Below are 24,064 nucleotides of genomic sequence, written 5' to 3'. Positions count from 1 at the left end.
GATTACAGTCGCCCGCTGACTGTAGTCAGTCTGTTGTTGTCCTTCTCCCTGGTAGACATCCTCATTTTGTAGGAGAAATTAGCTCCGTTGCTTTTTGTACTTTAGTGCTTTCAGCAGCCATGTGCTTTACAGGAACATCCAAAGTTTAGTTAAGTGACCAAGAAGTATATGCTAGGCAGTTTGGCTCTCTTGTAGCACCTCGTCAATTACTCCGCTGAGCATTGTTCATTTTTTCTATGCCATTTAGCCATAATGCCACATATGAGAGGGCTTCAAGACGTTCATGAAAAGTTGAAATTGAAAGATAATGACAATTTCCCACAAACTTTAAAACCCCTCTTATTTCTGCCTCCGTTGCTTAAGATTGAACATCAGTATATTGTCAAGAGGGGAAATCAGTTTGGTTAAACAGGTCTTTTTTGTTTAATTCAGTACATGACTGATGGTTACTCTAAAATAACAAGATCATTGGATTCTTTTTTTTACTCCCAGCTCATGTAGAGTAAATAAGTGTTCTTCTTAGTCCTGCAGAAAATTCCAGCTCAGGAGTCATACCTCTGTGTCCTTCCAGGAGGAGAGTGAGTTGTTCTGTGTGCGTGGCCTCTATCTAGTTTGTTTTACAACCTGAGCACCTCACAGAGTGTTTGGAACAGAGTCCTTGTACGTTTATTGAATGAGAACCCTTATATTTGTTTCAGAATCTTGGTGGAAAGTACCCAGGTGATCTGGATGGTTTTTGCCCGTTTACAATCTGGTTTCTCTTTTGCAACATCTAGTAATCCTTCTTTGCTGGTTCAGTCCCTGAGTGTGTTACAGACCTTGAATATACATTTTATAAGATACATTATTGTACATATGTAAATATATTTATATAATGAGGGGAATAGAACTCTGTACTCATCTATAAGAGTACATATCTCTATATACTTCTATCTAAGACAAAATGGGTACATAGCAAATGTGGTGAAGAAAGCTGATGGTGCCTGGTTGTCAAAAGATATAGCATCTGTGATCTTAAAGGCTTGAAGATAAACAAGCAGCCATCTAGCTGAGAAGCAACAAAGCCCACATGGAAGAAGCACACCAGCCTGTGTGATCATGAAGTGTCAATGGGATCATGTATCAGGCATCTAAGATCCAGAATAAAACCATACCGAAGGTGAAATGGGTGGGGGTGGGGTCATGGAGTGGAGAACCAATGCCCATCTGTAGGCAACTGGACATCCCCTCATAGAGCGGTCACAGGGAAGAGATAAGCCAGTCAGGGTGCAGTGTAGCACTGATGAAACACACAACTTTTCTCTAGTTCTTTGGTGCTTCCTTCACCCCACTATCATGACCTCAGTTCTACCTTACAAATTGGATTAGACCAGAACATGCACACTACTACAGATAAGAGGCTACAACACAGGGAAAACAGGGTAAATAAACACCGCAGGACCAAGAAGGAGAGTAGCAATACCAGAAGGATTAGGGGAGAGTGTGGAGAGAAAGGGGGAACCAATCACAAGTATCATACCAGAACCCCTCCCAGGGGGACGAGTACTGGGAAAGTGGGTGAGGGTGAGGAGACAATGTAAGATATGGAAAAAATAATCTATAACTTAACAAGGGTTTGTGAGGGAGGGCGGGAGAGGGAGGGGGAAGAGATGGGGAACGGATATCAGGGGCTCAAGTGGGAAGAGAATGCTTTGAAAATGATGATGGCGGCATATGTGCAAATGTGCTTGACACACTGGAGGATTGTATGGATTGTGATAAGAGATGTAAGGGCCCCCAATAAAAGTATTTTTTAAAGCAATACATTATTATCATTTGGGTGGCACAGCTTTACTTTCCAGAAATGCTAAAAGAGTACGTTCAGTGCTTTTTCCATTTACCTGGTGATGCAGGGAGCACTATCAGAAAGGCGGGGCTTCCACTCGAATTCCTGGGATTTTAATTGAAAGTGATCAAAGCCTATATAAAAGCTTAGGCTGAGCCATGATGATCTCTTTCCTTCAAGGAGGCAGCAGAGATGATGTAAGATGATAGCTGGAGAAATGTCAAAGGATCTGTCTTATTGCAAGTAGAAGGAAAACACTGTGCTATAAAAACTGTCATTGATAATGGATTAGTACCAATTCAGTAGAGTGAACAAACAAGAACAGGTTATTAATGGGGATCCAAAGCTAAACTTTATACTTCAATGGAAAATGTTGAAGTGATTAATCTAAATACTCTTATGCTAAATTTTCATAAGAATTATTTTACATTTTTATTTTAAAACAATTCTGTGTAATTCACTTAGCATCATCTGAGCCCTAATATTTCAATCAGCTTTTATTTTTCAGTCTTGTGTTTTCAAATATGATTTGGTTAGTAAACAAAGTGCTCTGGTGATGTAAAAATGAAGCTGGTTCTCAGAAACTTGTTTGGATCCAAGGTTACATAATTGTTGTTCAGGTTTGTAGATATTCCTCTATTTAATACCGTACATAGGACTGCATGTCCCAAGACCAAGTGAGGCTCTTAGTTTGGCAGATGCTTTCCCAGTACCAAATGTCCGTGGATTTGTTTATCATACTGCCTTTCATCATGAGTGGCATTATTTTTGCCTCCTTGAAGTAGTACAGTTATTAAATAATAGTTTTTCAGATTCCATTGTGATCCTTGCTATTTGCAAAATGATGAAATTGTAAGAGAAATGGTTCTCTCTGAAACAGTGTAAAGCCTTATTTGATGTAGTTTTGTGTGTGTGTGTGTGTGTGTCTGTCTGTCTGATGTCAACATTAGACGTTTCTTCTGGAAGATTTAGGTGGTCTTTGGCCAGTGTGTAACATGATGCTTGGCATAAGGTGATCTAGAGAGTATTACATTTGCTTTTAGGAACACTAGGAGCCCTCGCTGTGTAGTGGTTCTGTGTTGGGCCGCTGGTCTCAGGTTAGCTGTTCTAAACCACCTGTATCACTCCACAGGAGAAAGATGGGGGTTTCTACTCCAGTGAAGAGCTTTTGTTTATTTCAAGAAAAACTGTGATAGTAATTTTGTTTAGAAAAACTAACATTAGACCAGTCCCAAGGATTTATGGAGGAGCCCTGTTGGCATAGTGGGGTCACCTGGGACTACGAACAAGGTCTGCAGTTTTCAGCCATCAGCTGCTCAACGGGAAAATGAAGAGGCACTCTGCTTCCATAGATAGCTAGTCTTGAAAGCCCACAAGGGCAGTTTACCATGACCTGTGGAATCACCTTGAGTCAGAATTGATTCAGTGCAATGACAGTGAGTAACAGTAAATGTCCAATTTGTCCAAGATGTCCTCCATTTCCATGCCTCCCCTCCTCTCATGCCCCCAGGTTCTGTCGTGTGCTGCTGTGTCTCACAGACACTCACTATACTCGAAGGAAATGCCTCATCTGACTGTGGGATGGGTTAAGTCTTCCAGAGATGAGCCATGGGCAGGGTCCAGAGCCAGAAGCCAAAAATATTTGAACACCACAGCAGTTTGTCCTTTTGCCAGCGCTCAGTCTCGGGAAACAGGGAGATGGCTTTGGCGCAGCTGTGGTTGTCCTTTAGCAGACCTTACCTGAAAGGAAGCCAAGGGTATAACTGAGCTCACACCCTCTACTACAGTCAGGTCTTAATCCCACCCTAATCTTGTTCATTAGTCTGTCCCCCTTCCTGAACAGGTTTATAGCCGCAGGCCTAGAGTAGAGAATAATAATACATCACCAAAGTAGTCATGGATACAAGGGCCGTCTCTATTAATTGACTATAACTCGAAAATAGTAAAGGCACAAGTTTAACGTATCGCCAAGTTACCTATTAGAACCACTCAAAGCTTTAAAGAGTAGTCATCCGGGGAATCAGTAGATTTCTTTGGTTTGGAATTGATGCGGATCTTGGTATTTATAAGGTGAATCTTGTGGAATATTACACTTCAGAAACTCCAAGATAGCCTTTTAGAACTGAGCCTTGTATTTCCCTCCCTCTGATACCGTGTGGCAGATTTCTAATGTTGCCCCATAACAAGACTTGGGGGGAACTGTCTATTCAACAAAGAAAAGTAAAAATAACTGAGATGTAATTGGAAGAGCATCCTTTTTCGACCACAGCACATAATATGACTGGATATAACTGAACACTACATTCTTTGAAACCGTCTCAGTGAATCCTCTTTTTTATCTCCCTGTCCTGACTGCCACAGAGGTTGGAGGAAGACTTAGTTCCCTTGTTACTCCCTGTGAACATTCCCAAAACATATCCCATTTTCTTAAACGGGAAATAGATAAATGCTTATGGCAACCCCATTAAGAAAAGGATCACCCGTGCTGTGCATTGCTGACCGGCGTCTGCTGCCTCCCTGTGCTCTCCGTCACTGGGAAGTCTCATTGCCCTAGACATCCTCCTCACGAGCACTCCTGTGAGGTTATCCTCCAGAGGAATGGTCCAGCCAGGCCCTTCTCTCAGGTCCTTGTTCTCATTTAGAGCCAACTGTCACCGCTTTACCATCAATGCTTGTGAACTCAGCCCCTCCAGAACCTTGGTTCTAAGCCTTTCATTCCTTAACCAACACCTTTGGCCCTTACATCTTGTTTTTGGTTTTGCCGTCATTTCTACAAGTGTTTATTTTCAGAATACTTACTTTCTCATCCCCTGTCACCGTCCATGCTGAGTCCCCTGTGACTCAGCCAGCCGAGGCACAGCGGGGTGGAACTGCCCGCTCCTGTGCAGTCCTCACACTTATGCGATGCTTGAGCTCCTTTTCACAGCACGGGCGTCAGCCCACCAGCTCCGCATGTTGTGATGAGTATTCTGTGTATACGTCCTTGAAGACAGATTTATTTATCATTCTGGCAATCCTTTTGACATTCTTTGCCAGCACCATTATTCAAAAACGTCAATTCCTCGCTGGCTTTCACATGCATAGGAGGCGATGGACGATCTCTTGGCGTAGGGCAGGCGGACTGAACTCCTCCAAGTGACATCTTTGTGCGTGAACACTTTGCAAAGGTCCTGGGCTCCGGATTATGCCCCGTGCAGTTGATTCCTTGACTGCTGCGTCATGAGTACTGATTATGGATCTAAGAGAAATGAAATTATCAGCAACTTCAGTATTTTCTCCATTTATTGTAAGTCACTATACAGAATCTAGCTCATTTGTTTTGTTTTGTTTTGTTTCTCCTTTTCCTACTGGATTGTTCGGTATCCTTTTTTTCGGGGGGGTGGGCGGTGTCAGGGGAAGGAGGCTCCTTAGGCATTCAAATCTAGTTCTATGCCCTTACCTGCTAAATATCCAATTTAGATCAGAGCTGTCATCTTCCTATCTCATTCATATGTGCAACAACTGTTTGTCACTAAAGTAAATCCCACAATTATGATGTTTTCCCTAAAAGTTGTAGATCTTAACCAGGGACTATTTCTCAGTTGCTGAATTGGAGTAGCTTTGAAAATGAGGTGCAGGCCCAGGTTCAACGTAATCTAACTCACCTCACCTCACTCATCACATCCTAAAAACCTAATGACCTGATCTTTGAAACCTAAATATATGGTAAAATCAAGAATGGTGTACTAAAGAATAAAAAAAAAAAGCTGGTCTTAAATGAGTGCCCTCTAAATTTGTTCCCTTGTGAGAGATCTAGGAATAATATTAATATTTTTTCAAGAAATAGAGGAAGAAACTAGGAGGCAAAGGACATTTATAGAGGTTTAAATATAGGCATGTATATATTTAGGTATATTAATATTTAACGATAGGGATATAGGTCTATGTAGATATATATTTATATGTTAAGTATCAAGGTAGCAGATGTACCTTGGGCTCTACTCAAGTCCTTGCTCAATGCAAGAACCTTTTGTTTAATGGCCTGGCATTTTGTGTTGCTCATCTTCCCGACATGATTGCTGAAGACAAAATGGGTGCATAAGCAAATGTGGTGTAAAAAAACTGATGGTGCCCGGCTATTAGAAGAAACAGTGTCTAGGGTCTTAAAGGCTTGAAGATAAATAAGCAGCCATCTAGCAGTGAAGCAACAAAGCTCATATGGATGAAGCACACCAGCCTGTGTGATCACAACCTGTCAAAAAGATCAGGTTTCAGGCATCAAAAGACCAATCAGACTGGATAACCAAAGCCCATCTGTAGATAATTGGACATCCCCTCACAGAAGGGTCACGAGGAAGGGATGAGCCTCCAGGGTGCAATATAGCACCGAGGAAACACACAACATTCCTCTAGTTCTTTAATGCTTTCTGCCCCCTACTTTCATGAACCGAGTTCTACCTTACAAATCTGGGTAGACCAGAATATGTACATTGGTATAGATAAGAGCTCTCAACACAGAGACTCCAAGACAAATAAACCCCCCAGGAACAATAATGGGAGTAACCATACCATGAGGGTAGGAGGAAGGTTGGGGGAGCAAGGGGAGAAAGGGAGAACCAATTGCAATGATCGACATATAAGACCCCCCACTCCCTGAGGGGGACAGACAACAGAAATGTAGGTGAAGGGAGACAGCAGACAGTGTAAGCTATGAAAATTATTATTTATCAAGGGGTCACTAGGGTGGGTGAGGCAGGGTAAAAAGGAGAAAGTGATAACACAGACTCAAGTAGAAAATGTTTCAAAACTGATGATACCAACATATGTACTAATGTGTTCGATATCATTGATTTATGCATTGTTGTATAAGAGCTGCAGGAGCCCCCAATAAAATGATTCATTATACTCCTGTAGGTCAAAAAACAGACCTTGAACTATTTATAGGCTTTTCCTTTCTGTGGCATTGGTTTTTTGTTGTTTTGTTTGGCTCGACTTTGTTTTTGTGCATATTATTATCTTTGCAGGTCTATAGATAAAATAGGCTGGATAAACAATCCTGTGGAGAAAACAACGGGACAAGTGGTTTCAGGGGAACATGGATGAGGGGGGAAGGGGGGTAAAGGAAGTGGTGTTAACAAACCCAGGGACAAGGGAACAACAAATGATCCAAAATCAGTGGCAAGGAGGGTGTAAGAGGCCTGGTAGGGCTTGATTAAGGGCAATGTAACTGAGAGAAATTATTGAAACACAGATGAAGGCTGAGCATGATAGTGGGGCAAGAGGAAAGTAAAATGAAATAGAGGAAAGAAACGGGGCAAAGGGCATTTATAGAGGTCTAAATACAGGCATGTACATATGTAAATATATATATGATGATGAGAAAATAGATCTTTGTGCATATATTTATAGGCTTAGTATTAAGGTTGCAGATGGACATTGAGCCTCTACTCAAGTACTCCCTCAATACAGATTCACTTTGTTCTATTAAACTGGCATTCAGTGATGCTCACCTTCCCCACATGGTCACTGAAGACAAAGAGGTTGCATAAGCAAATGTGAAGAAAGCTGATGGTGCCTGGCTATCAAAAGATATAGTATCTGGGGTCTTAAAGGCTTGAATGTAAACAAGCAACCATCTAGTTGAGAAGCAACAAAGCCCACATGGAAGAAGCACACCAGCCTGTGTGATCATGAGGTGTCGATGGGATCAGGTATCAGGCATCAAAGAAAAAAAATCATATCTTTTAGCATGAGGGGCAGTACAGAGTGGGGACCCAAAGCCCATCCGTAGACAACTGGACATCCCCTTACAGGAGGGTTGTGGGGAGGAAATGAGCCAGTCAGGGTGCAGGGTAGCAATGATGAAACATACAACTTTCTGCTAGTTCCTAAATGCTTCCTCCCCCCCACTATCATGATCCCAGTTGTACCTTACAAATCCTGCTAGACCAGAGGATGTACTCTGGTAAAGATAGGAACTGTAAGCACAGGGAATCCTGGACAGATCAACTCTTCAGGACCAATGGTGAGAGTGGTGATGCCGGAAGGTTGGAGGGAAGGTGGGGTAGAAAGGGAAAACCAATTGTAAGGATCTATATATAACCCCCTCCATGGGAGATGGACAACAGAAAAGTGGGTGAAGGGAGATGTCGGACAGTGTAAGACATGACAAAATAATCTATAAATTATTAAGGGTTCATGAGAGAGTGAGGAGAGGGGAGGGAGGGGAACAAATGAGGAGCTGATACCAAGGGCTCAAGTAGAAAGCAAATGTTTTGAGAATGATGAGGGCAAAAATGTGCTTGACACAATGTATGTATGTATGTATGTATGTATGGATTGTGATGAGTTGTACGAGCCCCCAATAAAATGATTAATACATATATTTCTTCAAGATTTGTTGCCCATTGAGACATCTTATACATATTTTATGTTCTATTTTCAAAGGAGTAATAGTAATTAAAGTTGCAAGTATTATTTCTAAGCATATTCTTGATATGATAAATATGAAAATCCTTCCTCATTGCTTATTGTTTTCCTTTTCCACTTTCTTTTAGATACTCTAATCTGATTTTGAACTTGTTTTCCTTGATGGTAGATGCAAACATTCCAGATATTGCTCTTGAACCAGATAAAACTGTGAAAAAGGTAATTTTTATACATTCTCAAATATCTAAGTCTACATTTCATATTTAATATATTTTAGGATTTTAACACCCTATTTTCTCTTATAGTCATGGGCCCTAAGCTCCTAAGGTAATGTAAGCCTAGGAAAATAATTTTTGTGTAAAAGAATCTTAAATGTCACTGCCATGTGGCACTCTATCATTTCACTGAGACAATAGGCATGATCACATTTAACTGAGAGAAGCTACTATTATACTTTAATAACCTGTAGTATAGCCATTGCCTGAATTCTCTGGCACCACCTCTGTCCCCCTCTCAGTTCTTCCAATCACATGGTGAGAGAGACATTGTTGCTATACAGCTCTTGTTCTTGATGCTAAAAAGTATAGCTCATCCTGAACAATTATCCCACGCTATCTCGCCGTGACTTCTGGGAAGAATGGAAGCAGATTTGAAGAGTTTTGTCCAAATCAATTTCTTCATCTCTTATTTATATATTTGTTGTTAGCATTGTCTATTTTATTGTGGGTGATGTACTTAGTGTACCTGAAGATACCATAGCATGATCGTAAATACATGTGTGATGATCGGTATTAAGCTTCCAAGGAAGAGAGTGCCGTTGGAGGCCTTCTTCTGAAGAAGAACTATTCAGAAAGACAACTGTCATTCCGGAGGAGAGCATTACTCCTGGGGCAAGCATTATGATTAGCACCAAAGCACCCAAGTTCTGGTAAAGCCAGTTCTAACCATTATTAGATACCTCCGATAAGTGAAACACAAATGAGGATAATCTCTCATTATTTCCAAACTGTTTTAAAAAATACATGAGAGAGATTTTACATTGGATCTCTTTTTGTTCTTTTTGTTTTTGTTTTGTTTTTTTCACTTGATCTTAGCCAAAAGGCCGAGAAGCAATTTATGAGAAAGATTTTAATTTAAATATTTTTATTGTTTAGCCATGTAAGAAAACTGCCACTATTGCTGCTCACTTTTTTCCTTTCTTTTGCCAGCACTGTGTCAATAAAAATGTTATTTCTTCTCCCAATAGGAAATGGACTATTTATCACACTAACATGGCGTTTTTGTTTTGCTTAGAGCATTAGTCATGTCTTATTTTTTTCTCTCTTTCTCTTTTTTTGCCTTGGCTAAATCTCATCAATCAAGAAATATAATTAGTTGATAAAAATTTCCTTAGCTACAATCAGTGACTGCACCAGATTTCAAAAGTTGTCTTTTTTGCATCTGCGGAATTCACGATTAGTTTTGCTCTTTATTCTGATGCCCATTTATCTCTGTCATGTGTTCGTTCTTCCTTGACTTCCTACTTGTTCAAAAGTTACTTATGAGAATTCCAACCATATTTGTCAGACGGAGATTTTCCCATTTCTCCTGTCAATTAAGCCGTGTTCTTATTCATGGTTCAGTCTTTGTTCTATTTCTGTTATAGAATATTGTGGTTTATTGTTTAAGTATCAGCCTTTTTCTCCTTAAATTATATATCTTAGTATATAGCACAAGCTTATAAAAAGTATGAACCAATTCATTTTATGGATTTGGGGAATAAAGCAAAGAAAAACATGTTTGTCAGTTATTTTTGTTTTAGACCAATTTTCCTTAGCTATTTATTCCACTCTCAATTAAATAAACAGTATAAAAAGTATTTCTCCATCATCTCCCCAAAAAGGATAACTCAAAAAAGGATTATACTATATTTTATTCAAAATACGAACTTGTCAAATAAAACAAACTTGACATTTAAATAATCATGATAATAGAAAGTTCTGCTGACATGGGCTAAAGTTTCTATTTCTTATTGGCAGACTTAGTTATAAGAAGTAGAAGTAGACTTTCTACTATAATGACTTCACTTGCTTGAAAAATGTTTCTTTGGCTTCATGAATGGAAAGAGTTAGAGTGCATATAAGTTTTAGGTCTTTAGAGAAAGACAAATTATCCAAGTTATTTGAGTCATAACAAGGTATGACAGACAGTAATTCTGTTTCCATTTATTTTAGTATATATAAACATCGTTGTGTTTTTTTTGGAACGTGCCTTTTACATATAGAATGTGTTGTGTTTTCTTTAATCAGATTTATTTCTTGAAAGCACCACTGCTCAATCATAGAAGCTGAGATTAAACATTTTAAGTATCCACTCATGAAGCACGGATATTTAGCATGTGTTTCATAGTAATAGGTTAGTGTGCTATAAGAGGTTTGCCGAAAATGGTTCTAATCTTATAAATCTAATCATTAAAAACAAGGTTATCAAAGTAGTCTAATGAACTAAGAATTACTGATAAAAAGCCACGTGTTGTGCTACTGGTTTTCTAACTGAAATGCAATAGACTATTTTTCAACAGTGAGCAGACAGATCCCCAAACTCACAGCCGTCAAGTCGATTCTGACTCCTAGAGCTCTGGTAGTGGGGTGGTGGGTGACACAGAGAGCTGTGCACCACCAGGTCTGCCGTTTGAACCCAGCCGGCTGTGCCATAGGAGAAAGATGAGGTTGTCTACTCCTGTAAAGACTCCGAGTCTTAGAAACCACAGTGCACAGTTGTGCCCTGTCTTGCAGGGTGGGAAGGAGTCTAAACAAACAGACCAAATGACTTATTTTCCTTAGCACATTTTAATATGCAATATTTCGATAGTGACAAAAGTAAAGACAACAAAGCTAGTGTAATAAGTTATCCACGTGATAAAAGTACCATTTGTTGTTCATCCATGTTTTCCTTTAATGTTGCCATGAAAAAGAACTGCCTTTTATAACTGTTGTGACAAATCTCTTAATCAGAATAGTTTAACAAGATAACATAATGCTATGTTAAAGAAGTAAGTGGATGTGATTAGCCTCTAAATTGATTTTTAAATAAACTCTAAAAACAAACCAAAACATTATTAAGCAATTAAAAATTAGCTAAAGCTCTATTTTGGCTGACCTATAAAATTAAATTATATTTGGTACCTTATAAGATCAATTAACACTAAAGCCATAATAACACTTTTATGTTAATTTGTTGCTGTAGCTTTAAAAAATGGGGATTACTATGAAAGATTATTTAAAGCATTGGTTATCTTTAAGCAGTAGTTGGATGGTGATGCCATTTTCATTTTAATTGCCCTTTATTTTAAATTTTGGTCTTTATTCGGGTAAAGTTTTATTTTGTTTTGAAGTCTAATGCCCCTCAGTATGCAAAAGGATTCAGGAAGAAACTTGTACTTAGATTAAAGCTTTTCCTTTTACTCTGATGTATTAAACCTGTTCTTTGGTTGTAATCATTTTTTTGTTTCAGTCATAAGGAAATGAAAACAAGGAAAAAACTGTGTTTCCAAATTCTAATGTAGTGAGTGAAGGGCCCAGGTGGCACGGTGGGCTGATTGTTTGGCTGCTACCTGCAAGTTTGGCAGTTCAAACCCACCAGTGGCTCTGTCGTAGGCAGACCAGGCCATCTGCGCCTATGAAGAGTGACAACCTCATGGAGCAGTTCCACTGTGGTCTGTGAGGACGCCACGGGGCCAAATCAGCTCGACAGCACTAAGCGGGGCTTTTAATCCAATAAGTACGAGAGTAGGGAGGGTGACTCCTGTGACGAGGCAAAAAACAGTATTGTTACTGCTTCCATGAAAGTTACTGTATTCTCTCATTAATCTTAGTAGTTTCTTTTTAGTGAGTGTCTTAGTACACTTTCTGCCGCTGTATGTGTTCTTGACCAGGAGCCCTGGCACTAGGGATTGTGTGTTGGGCTGCTAACTGCAAGATCAGCAGTTCAAAACTAGCAGAAGCTCACAGGGAGAAAGAAGGGGATTTCTACTGCAGGACAGAGTCGTAGTGTCTGAAACTCACAGAGGCGGGCAGTTCTGCCCTGTCCTAGCGGTCACTGTGAGTCATTGTTGACGCCATGGCAGTGAGTCTGTTGGTTATGATCATGACGTACGTGAGCAGAGGTAGCTTTACGTTTTTGTTTGATTCAATCTAGATGCCATTTATCTCTCTTTCTTTTTAATTGCCCGACGAGAACCATGAGCATGCATACATGTTGATATGTGTCCTTTATCAGATTAAGGTTATTTCCTTGTCATTGATTGATTTTATTAAGAAAAGTCAAATGTTTTCCTGTTAATACATGTGTTAACTTCACTGTGATTTTTTTTAAAAATTCTGTTGATAGGATTATATTAGTACAGAGCATTGTATTTATGAGTTTCAAGCCCTTTGCTTAAAGGCACCCCCAGATTTTGCTATAATAAAGACTACAAAATGAAGGAAACATTCTAAAATGCCTTGTGGTATTATTCACACAACCCTTTTTAATATATTTAAAACCTTGAACTGTATTTTAAAGAAATTCAAAACTTGTGAGGAAGAATTGTGGAAATGGAGTATAGAAATACCTCATTCATATAACATAACATTACCTGCATCCATTTGATTCTGTCGCTCCAGAAACTGCCTCTTTTTCTTCATTAAAAAGACCAACAAGAGTGCTGTCTTCTAGGTGCAGGACAAATTCCGTCTAGACCTGTCTGACGAAGAGGCGGTGCACTACATGCAGAGCCTGATTGATGAAAGTGTCCACGCTCTGTTCGCAGCAGTGGTCGAACAGATTCATAAATTTGCCCAGGTAAGTTCTCTGAGGTGTGGGTTTTTAGCGCAGCACCTGTGTGTACCCCCCAGAGCCGTTCAAAAGCTGTACTTTGCTCCTCTCAACTGGCACCTTTTTAGTTTGTTTTCGGTCAAGTCCTTTGAGATCCTGCCCTCCAGCTGAAACGAACACATTCCATGCATTATTGACTCCAAAATACCAGCCCCTTAAAATGTCTCGGGAATGACTAATTTCTTGCACAACCACATGAGTGCCCCTGTCCTTCGTTGTCAGTGACGGGTCTAGGTTGATCTGAGGCCTGGAAATGTAAGCAAAGTAATGCATAGCACACGAGGGAAGACGTGTTCATCGGCTGAACAAGTGAAGTTGTAAGACTCACTGGCTGAACTTTTTTGAATTATTGGTGTCTTCCTTTTCTCAGAGAAAAGAATGGATTTAAATAGAAGAAAATTAGAATATTGGTAGGTAGGCATGCTCTTAAATTAGACCCCAGAGGTTACATAATTTTGCTTGCTACAAAAGCAGTGGAGCTAGAGTAGATTTTTAACAATCTCTGGGTTTGCTATGATAATATATGTACTGAACCACTTCAACCATTTCTCTGTGTACAGTTTGGTGATGTTAACTTATGTTCACAATGTTTTACAACAGTCGCCACTGTAGATATTGTGGCAATGTGCAAGTAAGGGTTAAAGCAAATACCTGAAAGCTCCCAGAATCTTGAGAAAGAACATTATCATAGCATTCTAGAATGGTAAAAGTGAAGGTTTACTATGCTTATGGACCTATGGAGGTAAAGATTTTTAGATCATAATTCAGTTCTCCATTTTATAGTATTGGGCACATTCTCTCTCTTATATAATCGGTTCGCTTTATGTTTATTTGAGCATTGTACTTCATTTTTCGTATTCTGCCCCTTTTGTAGCTGGGGGAAGGAAGGCCAGAGACCATGAAACATTTCCTAGCTTATCACATGCAGGTCTCCAGCTCTTATTCTTTATTCTAAGATAGGAACTCGAAAATGCTTGAGATTTTAAAGGCTTCCTTCACGCGTTGTCTATACCCCATATCATTTTGCAACTAAAACAGTATCAAAATAAGAATAATCTAATTTGAATTTCACTGAAACTTGCTTAGAAAAGGAAATCTCAATTAGGATTTGCCTTCAGGAGTCTTTTCATATTAAAAAATTATATAGAAGCACAGCTATTTCTTACTAATCTCTGGAGTGAAGTGGATTTCTCTTTGATGACTCGCATTTCTACTTATATATTGATATGGATACTAATGAATCACACATGTGCACTCAAACTGTGATGACCAACATCTGTTTTGCCATCAGAACATTTTTAAAAGAATTCAATATTACTTTCTGCTCCTGTTGTTCCTTTTCCACTAGTCAATGTGGACTATAAAATAGCAAGGTTTTTGTTTTAGCTTCAAATGGAGATAGACTTAGTACTTGTTAACAGAAGTTACAGTTGTTTCAGCATAAATAATCTTTTAAGACTAAAATTGTCAGCTACAACTACTATGTTGAAATACAGAAAAGGTTCCTTTTCTCCATCATACACTTCCTCGGGAAGGGTAGGGATGAAGCATTGCCATGTGTGTTGCCTAGCAACTCTCACCTATTAGTGGTACACGTTTCCCACCACAAAACACTTTTATTCGGGTCATTCTCTTTGAAAATCCATCATCAGCATCCTTTTTCCTGCTGGCGTGATCTTTCAAGGGCTTTACAGTCTTGTCTGTGCCAGAAAGATAGGGGTTACCAGAAAGATGGTTTGGGTCAGTGAAGACTAACACCAGCCTTTTCAATGGTGTCATCTCTCACGCCTGAGCCCATTTCCTCCCTGGCTCTCTGGCCCCTTTCTGGCCTTTCCTTCACTGATTGATGGTGGACATCTCAGTAATGGGGTCTTTTTTCCATTGATCTTGATAGACATTAAATCAAGATAACTGAGCCCTCATAGATTAGGATTGGAGTTTTACACACACACACACGCACACATACACCACCACTACCACTCACCACCCCCCACCACCCCCAAGACTGAGTATTTAAACAGATTGGATTTAAAAGCTTAAATGTTAAGTTCCAGCTTAAAACATTAGAAATGTGTCAACATCATCCATTTAGCAATCCCTGATGCTTTGATGGAGAAAAAGCACAAGTTCAGGCACAGTCTTATTAATTAGGGACCCATTAGTTTGTAGCCACATTTATGTGCCTATAAGGTAAGGTAACCAGATTTTGACATTGGTAAAGAGGGACACCATTGATAGAACTCGTATCCTGGCGAAATAGCCACATGGCAGCTGCAAACTCTACCCTAGCTTGTCATGTATTCTTTCCAAAAATCGGGACTTTTTAAAAATGCCATGGCATGTGGGAACACTTGTTAAAAATTGGGACTGTGCCGGCAAAAGCGGGACATCTGGTCACCTTACTATAAGGGAATTCAGCTATGTATGCTTGAGGGGGGGTGGGGGGGTTAGGGCGCAGCTGGGGGGTGTTAAAAGAAAAACAGTAAAAGTGGAAAGTTGAAAAGTTATTTGGCCTGACATTTCTCCAGCAATGCATGTTTTTCCTAAGAAACATTATAGGCAGTCCTTTATTTTACAAGTGCCTCTCATAAGGAGTTCTGGGAGTGTAGTGGTTACTCATCGGGCTGTGGTCTCCTGGGTCAGCAGTTTGAAACCACCAGCAGCACTGTGGGAGAAAGTCTGAGCCTTCTCCTCCCATAGACACCTATCGTGTGGGAAGCCCACAGGGAGTGGCAGCTCTGGTGGTGAAATGGGTTACACCTGGCGCTGCTAACCGAAAGGTCAGCAGTCACTCTGAGGGAGAAAGAGGAGGCTGTCTACTTTCATAAAGATTGAAAGTCTTAGAAACTCACAGGAGCAGCTCTACTCTGTTCTATACGGTCGCTAGGCATCAGAATGGCGTCCTAGGATAGCGAGTGTTTGTTTTCTCCTCAGCTAAGGAGGCAGAGGAATACTTAGTTCAGTGGTGGGTTGTTAACCATAGGGTAGCAGGTCAAAGCCCCGGTACTCTAGGAGAAGGGGAGACCCTCTACTCCCATACGATTTATAAGCTCCGAAATGCAAAAGAACATTTCTGTGCTGCAGGGTCACTGTGAGTCAGAATTGACTCAATGGCCAAGAGCTTGGTTTAGAATGTCCCTATAATATGATGCCTTGCCATGTGACTCCAGCATGTCTCATTTTTTTAAAGCACATGATGACCACAAAGTACAAGTGATCTGCCCAGCCTGCTGCACAAGCATAGTAACCAACCGTTTGTGTTTGTTTGCTTGTTTATGTATTACTGGAGGGTTGTTGTTTTAATGTATTATTGGCGAGATGTGTTTGAAAGATACTTTCTTCCAAAGTATTATCTTCTGAAGGACTTTTCTTGAGTCCCTTTGATATTCCTGTTTTCCTTTCTGTAACTGTAGCTCCAGTGGGAACGTGTGTATAGGATGTGTCTTGCTGCCGCTGATTTACTCCCGTGTACTTGTGGACAGCCAGCCACTGACTGACCTTAGAACGGAGTAACCTAAGTGTGCAGAATGCATCCCTATCTAAACCACTCAAGCCCAACTCCCCTTTTGTTACTCTGGTAATGTGTAATAATTATCGTCATCCAGTGTATTGTGCTTGTGTATATGTTCAGAAAATCAGTGTTGGGCTAATGATTTTTTTACTGTTCCATTTTGTTTCAGTTTCTGAAAGGCACTATTTTGATGAATCAGAAGAACCGTATTTTTAAACCTTTGTAATGATAGTTAATGTTTAGCTATATGTACATACTCTTCTATAGCTAGTTATAAATACACTACAACGATGTTCATTTATGAACATTATATTTGGTCTTACGTAGTAACCTTAAGGGTCGCTCTATTTGAAAGCCCCAAACACCAGTGAAAACCATTTTAGGAAGAGAAATTGCTCATCTGTAAGAATTTTGCTTCCTTTTTTCCCTTTGATGATTTTATTGGAAGTCCTTATGCCTAGATGTAATATGATCTGAGGGTAGGCTCCTCAGGGAATAGATCAGTAGGAAATAAAGTCACCTTATTTTATAATCAAGATTTATTCTTTGCTAACAACCACATAGTTGGCCTTAATCATAGAAATGCGATAAGGCTGTAGTTTATATATCTATACTACAGATAATAACGTTTATTTAGTGCCCATCTGTGGCATAGATCCATGGGTATCTCCACTGCAAAGCTGCAGTAACAGCATATTGCATGTTTAAAGCATAACTAAGGTCCCAGACAAATAAATGTAATTATAGATTCTTCTGTAGTTGCATTTTAACATTACTTTACTCAAACCAACTTCCCATTTTCTTTTGCCTCTTATTGTCTGCTTTTTCTAACTTCCCTACTTTTACAAATTGACCAAAAAATGGAATAATTCTGTACAATTTGAACACTTTTCCTCATAACAGTCAGACTTGAGTAACATGAAATTCTCTCTAGTTTAAACTCTTGATCTAAATCACTTACTCAAAGTTCCCAAGAGGCAAAAACTGTATTGCCTCAATTACTCTTTAATAGCTATGTACTAAGCCCCAAAATGTTTCTGATGTGGCTCATAGAGGGAGTCTCCTTCTATATTCCATGTCCCCCTTTTGCCACCCAAAAGAAATATGACTCATATAAACAATGAAAAGCTTCTAAGACATCAGCTTAGTTCATCCTGCTTCAGACATGCAGAATGATGGTCCAAGGAGAATAGAGCTCTAAGTACCGCCTGGTGCTTGTCCTCTGCCCAAGGATAAAACGTTTGTTTTTTTTAAGTATTGTTACTGGGGACATTTTTTTGGAAAGATATTTATTTATTTTTAATCATTTTATTGGGGGGTCATACATGTCTTATCACAATACATACATACATAAATTGTGTCAAGCTGCCATCAGCATTTTCAAAACATTTTCTTTCTACTTGAGCCCTTGGTATCAGCTCCTCATTCCCCCCCCTCTCCCGAATCTTTGATCATTTGTAAATTATTATTTTTTCATGTCTTACACTTATAGATGTCTCCCTCAACCCACTTTTCTGGTGTCTGTCCCCCAGGGATGTAGATCATTGTGATCTCTTCCCCCTTTATTCCCCCACTTTCCCCTTACCATCCTGGTATCGCTACTCTCATTATTGGTCCTGAGGGGTTTATCTGTCCTGGATTCCCTGTGTTGTGAGCTCTTACCTGTACCCGTGTACATCCTCTGGTCTAGCTGAATTTGTAAGGTAGAATTAGGATCATGACAGTGGTGGGGAGGAAGCATTAAAGAAGTAGAGGAAAGATGTACATTTCATCGGTGCTACATTGTACACTGACTGCCTCGCCTCCTCCTCTGTCAGGGGATGTCCAATTGTCTACAGGTGGGCTTTGGGTCTCCACTCTGCACTCCCCCTCTATCACATCGATATGATTTTTTGTTCTGGGTCATTGATGCCTGTTGCTGGATCCCATTGACACCTCATGATCACAGAGGCAGGTCTGCTTCCATGTCGGCTTTGTTGCTTCTCAGCTAGATGGCCCCTTACTTATCTTCAAGCCTTTAAGACCCAACATGCTATATCTTTTGCTAGCTGGGCACTATAGCTTTCTTCACTGCATTTGCTATGCACCCATTTTGTTTTCAGCAATCGTGTCAAGAAGGTGAGCATCACGGAATGCCAGGTTATTAGAACAAAATGTTCTTACTTTGAGGGAGTACTTGAGTAAGAGGTCCAATGTCCATCTGCTACCTTAATACTTAACATATCAATATATCTACATAGCTCTATTTACCTATCATTGTATATAAATATATTTACATATGTACAAGCCTGTAATTAGACCTCCATAAATGCCCTTTGCCTTCTTTACTTTCCTCCTGTCCCATTATCGTGTTCAGCCTTCATTCAGGTTTCAGTAATTTATCTCAGTTACATTGCCCTTGATCAAGCTCTCCCAGACATCCTATACCCTCCTCACCATTGATTTTAGATCACTTGTTCCTTTGTCCCTGGGTTTGTTAACACCCACTTCCTTTCCCCGCCTCACCTCTTCCATGTCCCCCTGGAACAATTAGTCCTGTTGTTTTCTCCCCTGGATTTTTTATCCTGCCTATGTTATCTAGATAGACTTGCAGACAATAATAAGCACACACACACACCCAAAAAAGGCGGAGCCAAACAGCAACAGAAAACCAAAAAAAACCAAAACAAACCACCACCACACACACACACACACACACACACAAAACCCAACAGCAACAACAAAAAAGAAAAAGCCTACAAATGGTTTCAGGACTGCTTGTTGACCTTTAGGTGTGCTTTCCGGCCGAGTTTGATGGGGTGCCATTACCTGGCCCCAAAGTCTATTTTTGGTATTCCCCAGGGACTTCATTGCGGAAAGTTACCCTCTTCTAATGTGTTACCTTCGGAAGGGCTTTTCTTGCGTCATTTTGATATTCCTGTTGAGCCTTTATGCGCTGACTTTAGCTACGGTGAAAACTTGTGTGTAGTATGTCTCTCCTGGATTCTGTGTTGTGGTCTTGCCTCAGCCTCTGCCATTTTACACTGGGATCCTGAACATGCTGCCCCATACACTCTTCTTACAGTGGTCCTAGCATTTCACTCTCCTCCTGCTTCAGAGCTGGGGCCCATCCTTGTGGACAAGACAGTAATTACTAAACCTGGTCACTCCTCACTATTAGTATTACATACTCCCTGTTTGCATAGTCTCACCCAGTGATTTGCTGAGCTTTACAGTGGAGCGGCTGAAAGAGCTCTATGGAGAAAGATCACTACTGCACTCCCCTGCCATCCCTCCACTCCAAACCAGTTTTTGTATCTCCAGTGCTCTTTCCCAACTTCCATGACAATCCTGCACACCCAAAGATGTTGATCCTTTGCTTGGCATAAGCACCACTCATTTGTCCGAGTTCTCAGGGTGTGCTTCAGTGTGTGTGCCTCAACTTCTGTATGTAAACAGTTATGTCACTTAAAACCCTGGGGAGTGCAGGTCTACATTGCCGCACACATGGGCTTGCTGTGAATCAGTCCTTTTGACGGCAGCTGGGTTGGTTTGAATTTAGAATTTTGGGATCTCCCGCAGACTCTGAATAAGTTCCTGGCATATGGAAGGCAACAAATAAATGTTTGTGATTTTATATGTGTGTTGAGGACTCTAAGAATTATATTTTTATTTCTTTCTGATACCATTCATTGAAAATAACTACCTATATACTTGAATATAAGCCAACCCGAGTATAAACCGAGGTACCTAATTATTACCTGGGAAACCAGGAAAACTGATTGGCTCAAGTATGAGCCTAGAGTGGAAAATGCAGAAGCTATTGGTGAGTTTCAATAATCAAAAGAAATGAAAATAAAATTACTAAAATTTGAGACATCAGTGGGGTAATGTATTTAAATATTTATTTTAAATAAAAACATAAATAAAAGGACAACACGTCATTTAACATTAGTAAACCAGCACAGCAAGTGGAAAATAGGTTCAACAAAAACAATAAGGTATCAACAATGATACTTTAAGAGTACTATTCCCTGAGCTCAATCAGCAACCAAGCTAAAATATAAAGAGTTAAAATCCTTCAAAACAGGATTCCTTATCATCCATATCCCAATGCAGAGCTTCAACTGGTGTGAGACACTATCTTCACTGAGTTCGCCGTCATCACCATCACTGCTGTCATTTTCATACAAAGGGCAGTCTTCCTGCCATCCATAACATTACTAATACTACATTTCTGGAAGGCACGTTGCACCATGTCTTCTGGAATGTCTTCCCATGCACTTGCTATTAACCCACTTTGCTATTAACTCTATATCCGGCTTTATGCGATTTCCTCCTTTTGTAAGTCGGGCTTGACCAGATGGCATCCATTCATACCACATCCTTCGCACAGTCTTTAAAAGGCTTATTCAAAGATACATCCAGAAGCTGCAGTACAGATGTAAGCCCACCTGGAATAACGGCTAAAGTAACTTTACTAGATTTTGCCAATTTTTTATGTCGTCTGATAGGTGGACTCTGTACATATCCTAAAGAAGTAACGATGGCTTTTTCTTTAAGGCTGCTCCTGGTCATTGGTTCCAAATTTCTTCCAGCCATTTTTTTGTTCCATCCTCATCCATCCAGCCTTTAACATGTGCACGCACAGTAATTCTTGGTGGGAAATTGATCTTTTTAGGCAAGGTCTTTTAAAAATAATGACAGGATGCAGCTTAGTTCCATTAGCCAAACATGATAGAACAACTGTAAAGCGTTTTTTTCTTATTTCCTGTGGTTTTGAGAAAAATGTTTTTTTCTCCTAAACTTGCCACAGTTCTGTTGCTTGGAAGATCAAAAGTCATGGCAGCTTCATCCATATTCCTAATATCTTCCAGGTCATAATTGTAACTGACTGTTTTGTAATAAATGACTGGAATGACAATTTTTCTTCAAGGTCTTGTGACAATTTCTGGGAAATCTTTGTTCTTTGTCTCAAACATGTAGGCCAAACCTATTCATGAAGCGAGTACACCATCCTGCTGATGCAGCAAATTTTTCAATGCCTGGTGCTTTATATTTGACATCCTTAGCCATTTGTAGAGCACGTATGCAGATTCCCACGCATGTTAGCCACTAACCATTTTGACGACACTCCATAATCCATTTATGCAATTCACTCTCTAGAACCCCATAAAAAGACATTAAACAACGACGAGCTTTTTTAGCTTTTGGAATCTGTTCCAAGTCAGCTTTCATTTTCCGCCACTCCATCTCTTGCTTTTCGTCAACACAAAATTACTTACTTGCAATACTGTTATTGATCTCTTCTGCTCTTGACACAACCTTCATTTTGAAACCAGCCTCATATGACTGGCGTTTTTGTTTTGGTTCAAGAGTATCCATTTCTAAAAGGATAAAGAACCAAGACTTTAAAAAGAACTTTCATGGTAATGCCCCCCCACCCCCACCCCACGACATGTTAGCTGGGAAGGGGGTGGGGAGTCCGTGTGAGTAATGCAGGATGTGAACACGACTATATACAGTAAGCATCTTTTCTAAACAATAAGTTGCATCCCTTTTATTAGTAATCTTACAGTATTATTTCTAGAATTGCCAGTTTAAATCATAGCAAATCAAACCTAGTCAGCTTTGGGGTTCTCTTACATGCTTGAGGCACAAGCACAGGCTTGCATACATAAGACTTCCAAATGAAGTGTTTTTTCCTCACTTTCTCTCTAAATAATAATGGGGGACACTTATGGAACACAATTTTGTTACAAACAGCACCCCACCTCCTTAAGATAGTGCCAACATATATTTTCTTGAACAAAAGACACTTGAGGACTCAAGTATGTTAAGTATATTCACCCCATGAAAGCATTAGACTCCTTAGGAAGAGAGTCAGTGTCTTAAATCTTTGCATATGTATAAGACAAACATTAAGTGATGCTGAATAATTTTGCTTTAAGTAATCCTCAAAATTAATAGATAGCATTCTCACAATTTTCCTGAAAGGTAAATTAGAAAGAAAACAAAGAGAAAGCAGTATCATATATAGAAAAACTCATATAAACTTTATATGAGCTAACTGTGAGTGTGCCTATCACAAAGTATATGGTTAAAATGTTAGGTTCTTTTAGCTTCTGCATAGCATCCTATGCTTGTGATTTTACTGTGCTGGTTCCCAAACTCCTCTTTTGCAGGTCAAATACTTCTCTCATTCCCACAGAACTTCTTGCTTTCGTGTGATATCTAGACCGTGTCTGCAATGAACTGGTTGTACTCTCTGGAATAAAGTTTCAGTCTCTCGCCAAACTTACATCTTAATATTGACCATCTAACAACGATAAAAAAACTACTGGAGTTTTTGACTTCCTAGGCTGCATGAGATTTTTTTCCCCTGACATGTAATAATCTGGCCCTGTTGTGCTTGTAATTCACAATACGCCCCACACCACCTCCATTACTTATATAAATAGATATTTGAGCAAAGTCTTGGGATCCCTTAGCATTCTGATTGATTGAAATACCCTTCATGGCACTTATAAAGTGACTCATCTTTTAATATGAATCATTAAAAATTAGAAAAAGGACACAAATTAGCTAACTGAATTATATTTTCATCTTTCAAGTGTTTTTCTTTTGTTTTTAGAATTGTAGACTATATTGGTCATCTCTACTGTGTAAAGTGATGCTTACTATTTTCTCTCCTTTCCTTGCCATATCTGCAGTACTGGAGAAAGTGAAGCCTGGCTGCAGACAGCAGCCTGTGTTACATAGGGAAGACTTCGGAATAACAAGTGAGATGAAGAAAATTTACCCTGAGGACGCTGTATTCCAACGTGCTATCTTTTGTTCGAACTGTTTGCTGGACTGCCATTTTTAAGAAATGTTGAAGACATGGTTTTGAAGAATTTCTCTTGAAATATATATTTATTTTTAAGTGTACACATTGTTAGTAAGCGATGAAGTGAAACAATTATTCCGGGATCATGTACATATTATGAGAGTTCTGGAAGAGTTTATTTGAAGCAGTAAAGCAGTTTAATCATTTGAGTTGAAATGTCATTTTTCTCCTATCACTTTCTCTCACTGTTCTTTTTGTTTCTGTATAAGTTAAAATACTTAAAATACTTAAAGCTACAAGTTACTGAACTTATTCTTTAAGGTTCTAGAACTGTTTTTACCGGGGGAAAAAAAGAAAACGGTCTTTTTTGGGTGAATATTGACTTTTTAAAAATGACACCTCAGAGTTTTCCTAGATTGTAAGAGTATAAGCTAGAATACAGAAATGCAAGAAAGGCCCTGTGGCGACAGCTTTTAAAACTGCACTAAGGCATTTTACATACACATGGAAATAACTATTTTAAATTCAAAGAGTCCAATAAGTTCTGCCATGCTGCTCTCGTTATTCAGTGCTGCTGGATCGGGCTACCACCAACAGGCCTTACAAGAAGAAACTTATTCTCTCCCCATTTGGGAAGGTTCGAAGTCAGGTACCAACT

General features: G+C 39.6%; 1 protein-coding gene across 1 annotated transcript in view; it reads left to right on the top strand.

Annotated features, from left to right (window-relative positions):
* Positions 1 to 23,615, top strand: part of PIK3C3 (phosphatidylinositol 3-kinase catalytic subunit type 3) — a 113,900-nt gene extending 90,285 nt beyond the window's left edge. The window contains exons 23-25 of the mRNA XM_075532881.1: positions 8,362 to 8,452; positions 12,929 to 13,054; positions 23,291 to 23,615. Coding sequence (XP_075388996.1) covers positions 8,362 to 8,452; positions 12,929 to 13,054; positions 23,291 to 23,305 — 232 coding nt within the window. The 3' untranslated portion in view covers positions 23,306 to 23,615. The remainder of the gene's footprint in view (positions 1 to 8,361; positions 8,453 to 12,928; positions 13,055 to 23,290) is intronic.
* Positions 23,616 to 24,064: the final 449 nt, after the last annotated feature.

This window comes from Tenrec ecaudatus, chromosome 15 (genome assembly GCF_050624435.1).
Source record: "Tenrec ecaudatus isolate mTenEca1 chromosome 15, mTenEca1.hap1, whole genome shotgun sequence".
NCBI lineage: Eukaryota > Metazoa > Chordata > Mammalia > Afrosoricida > Tenrecidae > Tenrec > Tenrec ecaudatus.
The sequence above is the reverse complement of the archived record's forward strand: the minus strand, read 5'-3'. Positions and strand labels throughout refer to the sequence as shown.